Source organism: Hibiscus syriacus, unplaced genomic scaffold, assembly GCF_006381635.1.
Source record: "Hibiscus syriacus cultivar Baekdansim isolate YM2019G1 unplaced genomic scaffold, ASM638163v2 tig00110287_pilon, whole genome shotgun sequence".
NCBI classification, from domain to species: Eukaryota; Viridiplantae; Streptophyta; class Magnoliopsida; order Malvales; family Malvaceae; genus Hibiscus; species Hibiscus syriacus.
In genome coordinates this window covers 508,837-517,817 of record NW_024062662.1, presented here as the reverse complement: position 1 = coordinate 517,817, position 8,981 = coordinate 508,837, and the positions used below count along the sequence as shown (strand labels likewise).

Sequence of the window (8,981 nt, the reverse complement as noted above, 5' to 3'; positions counted from 1 at the left end):
AACCCTTACTGCAGGGTAGTGAAAGGTTAGAAAAGGCATGTGAGACCTTTCGCAGTTCCAAGGGCAAGCCAGAGTTGTCGACAAATCTAAAAGTTCGTTCAATATTCAATGTTGTAAAGACATCGAAGCCTTTGTTGAAGGATCAAGGGAATCTAAACTAAGGCAAGTCGAGACTAGTAGAAGGGGATTCCTACGGGCAAGATGTATTCAATGACGCAATAGGTAGTGATTTTACATGGTTAAATAATCGAGGCGAGCAATTTTTACGAGGATGAGTTAATATGGGGGAACAAGAGAAAGTTGAGGCATCAATGAGTTTCTAAGGTGATTCAATATATGTTCGTTAAAGTGGCGCGACGAGAGTGTCACCAGATCAAGTGGGGGAGAATGTCACGACATGCAAGTTTGAGTCCACGACGTATATGCAAATACTCACAAAAGGGGTTCTTTGCAGAGTATTGCCTAGACCTCCAGGCTTGCTCGATCCTGGGAGCATAAATCATATTCTCTTTGTTTCCCTAATTTAAGAAGATATAATTCCTTAAATTATATGGATACTGTATATAATGTTGACATAATGTTTGATTTGAATTCTAATTCCTCAAATAAGATAAGATTCAATCTCAGTTGTCGATGTAATTTGATCTAAGCAGTTGAAAGTAAGTGGACTCAATTATAAATAGAGCGCTCTCCGCCACATTTGTATTCATTCCATCTCATTTTTACCTTCAAAATAATAGAAGAATCATTTACTCAAAGTTCTCTATTGCTTCATTGTTCTTAGTTTCTTTGCTATTTTTGCCTTGTTGTCTCTCTTGGTGGCTTGAATAGCTTCGGCTGTGTCTCTGCTTCCGCATATTGTTTAACTCTAAAGGGTTTGTTTAGCCTCATGACAATATGAAAAAAATTGATGATATGGATAATTTCTAATTAATAAGGACCATGGATGATGTGAGGGAAGGGCCCATCAAATAATTTCTCCCTAATTGGGTATCATATTTTGTGAAAAGTAATTTATAAAACGAATAATATTTTGAAGATTATACAACATTAAGAATTTAAGACTATTTCTAATAAAGTTTTGAAGTCTTGAGAAACACTTCCACTTGGTTCAACAGCTTTCAACACAAGCTCTCTCAGTGCTTTAATCCTTTCTCTCATTTGCCTCCCTTCTTCATGACCCAAAATGAGCTTCAAGCACTTGAGTATCCCACTCTTTGTGAATACATTCCCCTCTACTCTAACACCAATCCCCCATATTACCTCCACCACACGTCCAATCATCCCATGATCCCCAAACATGGGTCTGCACATCATTGGGACTCCATTTGTAATGCTCTCAAACACAGAGTTTGCCCCACAATGTGTCACAAACACACCTGTTGAAGCATGTCCCAACATCATGGTTTGGGGTGCCCATGAAATCAATTTCCCTTGCTTTCCTGTCCTTTGAACAAAGCCATCGGGTAAATGGTGCTTATATTCATTGTTAAGAGACCAAATAAACGGAATGCCACTCTCTTCGACCGCCTCTGCTAAGGCTTTTAACTCCTCCTCTGGCGGAGCCGCTGCTGTTCCGAAGCTAATATACATAACCGACTTGGAACTTTGCTTGTCCAACCATGATAAACATCCTGTGGCATCTGAATCTGATGGTGGTAATGGAGGCGGGGGAACTTCTTGCGTTAAGAAACCAACGTTCAGCAAAGCTGGGAACATGGATTTGAGATCATCTAAAAGTTGTGTGGGATAAAGTTCTTGGCAAAAACTCATTACAATGGCCGTAGATCGAGGCAAAACACATCTGATTTTGCTCAACCTGTAAGAAAAGAAAGTTTCTTTCGAATGTTTAGGCAATATTTCGTCAGATAAATCCGTAACGTGAATTGGAGATAACCCTGGGATCATTTCCAAAGTTTGGTGTTGGAATCTGCCACCATTTTCGTTACAACCAACATCACTGAAAAGTCTGCGAATGAGATCAGTGTAAATATGGGCTGACAGACTGTGTGGAATCGAAACACAAACAGGGATCCAAGTAGCATGCATGTTCTCTGCCATATCTGCAGCAGATGTCAAGAACATATCCGTGACTAAGCAACTAACTTTCCTCCCAGTTTCCATGACTGCAAAATCTAAGTCCTTTTGAAAGTTTCCAGGAGTTGCTTTCAGGAAAAGGTCCAATCTCTCCACTGGGTTTCCATTGAAAACATGATTGATCGGCACACCATCCTCCACATTATAAGCTCTTATATTATTGGGAATGGAAACATTATGATTAAAAGTGGAAAACAAAGACTCATTAGATTTTGGTGTGGTCAGGAAAGAAAACGGCACATTGGGAGCTGTAATAGCCAACCTGCACCCAGTCCAAGGATGGCTAGATTGTGACTGCCGAATGGGAAGACCAAGACGGCAACATGTGCTTCTTTTAAGCTTTGGGCTGCTGGCATTTAGGAACCCTACTTTTTATTGATGAGGGGATTGCCTGGGCACTAGTCAAACGTTATGTTTAAACATTATTAGGCAGTTTGGTGATTGAATAGCAAAAGACAATAACAAAGGGGAAAAATCTCATAAGAGTGTTGGGCATGTAAGTTTTCCATTAAATGTGGTCTATATAGCACTCAAAGCTTATATATACACATATGATCTCGGTTATCTTTAATTAAAGATACTGCCAAGTGCTGTCTTTAATTTAAAGATGTTATAAAAGTCATTAAGGTCTATTTATCCTTAAGTTACGTCTTCAAATTAAAAGACATTTCTTTCATAACGATTCATTGACGCTTCATTTTAAGTTAAAAGTTTAACGAATAACATTATAATGCATTATTGTTTCACATAATTACGTCTTTAACGAAACATATTACGATGTTTCATCAATGCTTCATTTAAATTCTCAATGTAAAATGGAATAAATGGCTATCTCTTTTTCCCATATATATATATATGGGGTAAGGGGAGGTAAGATACTAGGCTACCCCCAACACCAGGTTGAGAGCAGCTTCTGTAAGAGACCTCCGAATTATGAAATGCCCTCCGTGGGACTCGATCCCACGACCTCAAGGTTAAGAACCTTGTGCTCTACCAACTGAGCTGGATGGTCATTTCTAAATGTAAAATGGAATGTTTTCTCATAATAAGAAAGCATTAATTACAGAGAATTTTTTATGGAAAAATTTTATAGTGTCGCCTGTACAGATAGACACTTTGTTTCAATGTTTAAAAGGAGTGTTTTTCTCCTCTGATGTTCTGAATTCGAGCAGCTGCGTTTACAGGGTGTGTATGTATTGTCAATGGTTAAGAAATTTTTTGAACAAATACTATCTTATAATCGTCTCAAACTATTGAAAAATACAATCCAAAAGATACATCTTTTAAAAGTTTTTAAGAACGTAGAAGTGCTAATACACAAAATCACTAAAACATCAATAGTTGGAAATTAAATTCTATTCTGATTTTAATTAAATTTACATATTATTTTTTGAGTTAATTAAATACATGTATTATGTTAAAATCCACAATATGGTTATAAATGAGTTTTTTTTGTATTGATAAATACAAAATTAGATTAATTGTTAAAAGTTTTTATCAACAACTTGGTGTGGATTATCATGAAACTTTTAGTATAGTTGTCAAGCCAACAATAATATGTTATATCACTGATCTTCTTGCTCGAACAAAAACTGTCTAGTGCATAACTAATTGCTACCACTCGCTACAGATGACAATCTCACACTTCATTTCGAAGTAATACTAACTTATTGCACATAAAATAGAACTATTATTGATAGTCTATAATATATCATATGCAAATAACAAACTTTCTCAATTTATGCATCGCTCTACTACTATGAAATATTGAACTGCTGTAAAGCGACTAATTCGATATTTATATGGTATATTAACACATGGATTATTTCTTCATACGGAAAATCCACCTTCTTTTCATGCCTTCTCGGATGCAAATTGGGTTGGCAACAAAAACAATTATATATTTACGAGTGTCTATATTATTTATCTTGGTCGTGATCCTATTTTCCGGTCAGTATTAATATACACAATAATTCTATAATTGACTACAAATTTAGCACTAAGTAAAGCTAGTATTTTTTGTGTAGGTTCTAATCGTGCTATACCAAGCTAGTTTAATCATCGAATAGATAATATACTTATGTTTCGCATTCTGAAAATCGTAAATGCTTAAATAGGTCCGTGTCTCATTTGTGCTAAACATTTATATGTATTTTTACTTAAAAATTATACGATTTTCGCTATCAAATTATGTGAAATTCAATAAGATCGTATTGCTTTGTGTGAGTATGTTACCTTGTATGATTGATAAGTATGATAAATACACACTTGATTCATTTATATGTCATACACTTTGGATAACTTAATGATATGTTCTTGAGTTGAAATATACTCATTTATTGTATGTCATACTGTATTATGTATGAAATTAAATATTAATTTTGTAGATTATTATTTAAGGATTTACTATTCAAGAATTTATTTGATATTTTAACAATAATTTAAAGATAAAATTAAATATTAATTTTTGTTGTTAACATTGCTACATCATCAATTTAACATTTTATTATAAATCAATAATGGTGACTAATTTATTTCTTTCAAAATTTTAGGAGAACAAATAAAAATATATTATAACATTATTAACTATTTACGCAGTTTATCCCAAAAATTGAACACACCATCAGCAAAGCCAATTATTTCGTACCTCCAATTCTTTTTCGGAGTTCAACTGAAAATTGTAGCCGACAAGCCTCGCTCCAAAAGAACACTAGTTCACCGTTGAGAAAAAATCCCCATAAAGGAGAAAAAGTTTGATCGTCATGGCCAAAGATCAGTCAATCTCCGTGTCAGAAGCCGTACACAAGATTCAACTCCACCTGCTCGACGGTATCCAAGGCGAGAAACAACTGTTCTGCTCCGGTTCCTTAATTTCCCGAAGCGACTACGAGGATGTCGTAACCGAGAGGTCGATTTCCAACACCTGCGGTTATCCTCTCTGCCCAAACCCCTTACCTTCCGAACCCCTTCGAAGAGGCCGTTATCGAATCTCTTTGAAAGAACACAGAGTTTACGATTTACAAGAAACCAGCAGGTTTTGCTCCTCCGATTGCCTGATCAATAGTAGAGCTTTCTCTGGGAGTTTACAAGAAGAGAGGTGTTCCGCTTTGAATCATGCGAAACTTAATGCGATTTTGAATTTGTTTGATGACGTGGATTTGGGCGAGAAGGTTTTGGGGAAGAATGGGGATTTAGGGTTTTCCAATTTGAGGATTAAAGAGAATGAGGAAACAAAAGCCGGGGAAGTTTCATCTGTGGGTCCTTCCAATGCTATTGAAGGCTATGTCCCACAAAGAGAATTGGTTTCTAAGCCTTCACCTTCAAAGAGCACCAAAAATGGAGGTTAGAGTTTTTAACATCAATTATTCAAGTTATTTTTTTATAGAAAAAACTTGGTTTTATTTGTTTAAAATATTTTTTTCTCCTTTAATTGCAGTGTTTGATTCTAGTAGCTCCAAGATTGGTAATAGCAAAGGAGATTCTGTTTTTAATAATGAGATAGAATTCACTAGTACTATAATTATGAACAATGAATATACCATTTCTAAGAATCCTGGCAGTCATAGACAGGGTCAAAGAATGAAGCCTAGCAGCACGAATAATGTTATTAATGGGATGGACTTTACTAGTGAAATAATCATGAATGATGAATATACTGTTTCCAAGACACCCCCAGGGTCAAGACAGGGTTGTTCAGGTTTAAAATTGAAAGAAGTGGAACGAGGAGGAGTTTGTAAATACTTTGAGGAAAAATGTATGATATCAGAATCCTCGTCTCCTTTGAGGGAAAAAGATTCTAGCATTGTAGAACTGTCTTCGACTAGTTGTGTCTATCAGAGTGATTTGGGCATAATTGGTACTGAAGCAGAGAAGGAAACCTGTGCTGACAAGTCTGTGGCATCAAGTGAGGTTGTGCTTAAGTCCTCCCTTAAATCTGCCGGACGAAAGAAACTTAATCGCTCAGTTACTTGGGCTGATGATAAAAATGTTGGCAATGCTCAGAAAGACAATCTTTGTGAAGTTAAAGAAATGGATACTCAGAAAGGAGATTCTGAAATGTGTGGCAGAGCAGAAGATGGTGATGATGATAAAATGTTACGATTTGCATCTGCGGAAGCTTGTGCTGTGGCATTGAGCAAGGCGGCAGCAGCTGTGGCATCTGGAGATTCCGATGCCAATGATGCTGGTATTTTTTGTGTGCATTTGTTGAATTATATGTGGATTCAACGCATTAACGATGTCTACAGAATTCCTGAGTTTTTCCATAACCCCCATTTTATTTACAGTTTCTGAAGCTGGGCTTATCATATTGCCATTTCCTATTGAGGCGGACAAGGAGGAGAGAGGGAGGAATGTTGATACACTTGAACCAGAAGCAGAATCTGAACCAGAAGGCGGCCCTGTAAAGTGGCCAGCAAAACCTGGGATTCCACGCTCTGATTTTTTTGACCCAGAAGACTCTTGGTTTGATGCTCCACCAGAGGGTTTCAGTTTAACCGTGAGTCTTATAGACCTGACCAGGGTGCCATATGATTTTTGCTTGCCTTTTCTTCACTGCTTGTCTTACTCTTTCTGTTGTCCATCAGCTGTCAACTTTTGCAACGATGTGGAACGCACTTTTTGAATGGATAACATCGTCTTCTTTAGCTTATATATATGGGAGAGATGAAACTTTCCATGAAGAGTACCTCTCTGTTAATGGGAGGGAGTATCCGCAGAAGATTGTCTTACGAGATGGTCGTTCTTCTGAAATTAAAGAAACTCTTGCTGGCTGTATTTCTCGTGCTTTGCCTGCTATTGTAACTGCTCTCAGACTGCCTATACCTATATCTACTTTGGAGCAAGGAATGGTATTAATTCTGAACCCTTAATTGTGAAATGGCTAATCATATAAAGAAAAATTATGATAGTTCTGTTTAGGACATTGAGGAAACTGAACTCTTTTATTTGGGAGTTTTTTGTAGTTGTAAGACTATTTTTTCAGGCATAACTTACTAATGCTTATTAATAAAAAAGCTCTTTGTACCAAGAAATTCCTTGCAGATCCCATAGTCACGAGTTGAGTTGTTTCTGAATGTTCTTTAAATGTGTTTTTATACAGGGGCGCCTGCTAGAAACAATGTCATTTGTGGAAGCACTTCCAGCATTCAGAATGAAACAGTGGCAAGTAATTGTTCTTCTATTTATTGATGCTCTTTCTGTATGTAGAATACCTGCCCTCACTCCGCACTTGACTAATGGGAGGATGCTTCTTCACAAGGTGAGGTTCTGAGATTGTAAATGCAGCCTATGATATATTTCAATGTAAAATTATAAAGGGAATTCTTGAAAATTCAGTCTTTTGTTAGCTAAAGCACTGTATTGTGCTGTGTGACATGAAAAGCAAAATCCAATTCTGTAGACTGCTATGATGGAATCTTCTGTTGATTTACAATCTTTGTTTGTAATCTGTTTTTAGGTTGATTAGCATCTTCAGCCATTCTTTCTGCATTTGTATTAGGCATGGTTCGCTTTACTTTCGAATTTATCAACTAGAAGTATTTTTGAATTTATTATTATTATTATTTTACTTTATATATATGTTGCTGAATAGAATCAAGAGATCACTGAGTCAATACTTTGTAAAGCGAAAAGAAGAAGAAGAAGAAAGAGTTGATTGTTTCTTTCCCTTAGCTAAATTCAGTTTCTAGATTTGATTGTAAAATTTCATTTTTGTGATGCTCATTGCTATATTTGTTGGTTGCATAGGTGCTGGATGGTGCCCAGATTAGTATGGAAGAGTATGAGGTTATGAAAGATCTCATAATACCACTTGGCCGAGCACCTGACTTCTCTGCTCAGAGTGGTGCTTGACGTTAGATTGAAGTCAGTTCTTGGTACGTAGGCCTTATTTTCTTTTCCTGGAAGTTATCTGAAATTATACCATTTAAATATTCAATTGGATCAATAGAGTAATTTGATTATTCATGCTAATGATTCCAACTAAAAGTCCAAAACCATCCTTTGGCGCAACAATAATTTGTATTCTCAAATGACACTAGTTGGATTTGTGGAAATTTCGTTTTCCCTTTAGAGTAGACAAGGGGAAGAATTTGCAAAATCTCATGATCTTCAATCATTTTGGTCAAAGGTGCACGTGTATATCCCAAAACATTAATCAGTTTCATTTTCCAATGTGATGGAGTAGATGTATATGTTGATGGATTGAATTTTATAGTATTTTATTTCATATTGAATGGGTTTCTTTATAACTGTTAATTATTTTAAGCCTAATTATTTTACTTTGTTTTCCAGGTTTTGCTTGGAGCGATGGAACCTAACAAATTTGGCTGAATTGTGAAGCTTAAACGAGAACTTTCACTTGAGTTGGGTTGGATACAAAGCCTCATTACCAATTCAGGCTGATATTTAATCGAATGTTGGCACGTGTGTGTTTGTTTGTTCGTTCAGGATGTTGCGTATAATTCCACCTTGATTGGATTCAATTTAGAGGAGACCCATGATTTACCACCTTGGTTTTTCAAGATAAATAGATGCTGTTATGGTATTAGGAAGCAACATATAAAGGTTATGTTCTGTAAGAGGTTTATATTTGATAATTCTATTTATATATATATATATATATATATATACTATTTCTATTGTTTTCTTATTAATTGTCATATCGTAAGAAAATTTTGAAAAACTTATAATTTATATTATATACTTTTAATACTTTTGTATGGTCATTTTATGTTGTGTTTTGAAAATTATTTTCCCAGACGATTTTAAAATAATCAGAATTAATCGACGTTGCCTGCGAGAGTTTTGTGTGCTCGTGTAATGGCAAAGTAATCCCGTTGTATACGAGCAAAATTAGCCCAATAATGCTGGCGTTAAAAAGA

At 35.8% G+C, this 8,981-nt stretch overlaps 1 protein-coding gene and 1 pseudogene across 1 annotated transcript; one reads left to right on the top strand and one right to left on the bottom strand.

Annotated features, from left to right (window-relative positions):
- Positions 1-1,050: 1,050 nt before the first annotated feature.
- Positions 1,051-2,453, bottom strand: LOC120116246 (annotated as a pseudogene).
- A 2,324-nt stretch (positions 2,454-4,777) lies between these two features.
- On the top strand, positions 4,778-8,685 carry LOC120116239 (putative RNA polymerase II subunit B1 CTD phosphatase RPAP2 homolog). Its single transcript, XM_039136780.1, has 7 exons — positions 4,778-5,439; positions 5,534-6,283; positions 6,384-6,595; positions 6,684-6,947; positions 7,199-7,357; positions 7,846-7,973; positions 8,392-8,685. Exons 1-6 carry the CDS (start codon positions 4,860-4,862, stop codon positions 7,948-7,950), a joined length of 2,070 nt encoding a protein of 689 aa, XP_038992711.1. The 5' UTR covers positions 4,778-4,859; the 3' UTR covers positions 7,951-7,973; positions 8,392-8,685.
- The last annotated feature ends 296 nt before the right edge of the window (positions 8,686-8,981 follow it).

What these genes read in the sequence shown, in the direction of transcription:
- LOC120116239 (XM_039136780.1), top strand. Translation starts at nt 4,860, where the DNA reads ATGGCCAAAGATCAGTCAATCTCCGTGTCAGAAGCCGTACACAAGATT. An exon ending in AAAGAGCACCAAAAATGGAG is followed by an intron (nt 5,440 to 5,533) that starts GTTAGAGTTTTT and finishes CTTTAATTGCAG; the next exon opens with TGTTTGATTCTAGTAGCTCC. An exon ending in TTCCGATGCCAATGATGCTG is followed by an intron (nt 6,284 to 6,383) that starts GTATTTTTTGTG and finishes TTTTATTTACAG; the next exon opens with TTTCTGAAGCTGGGCTTATC.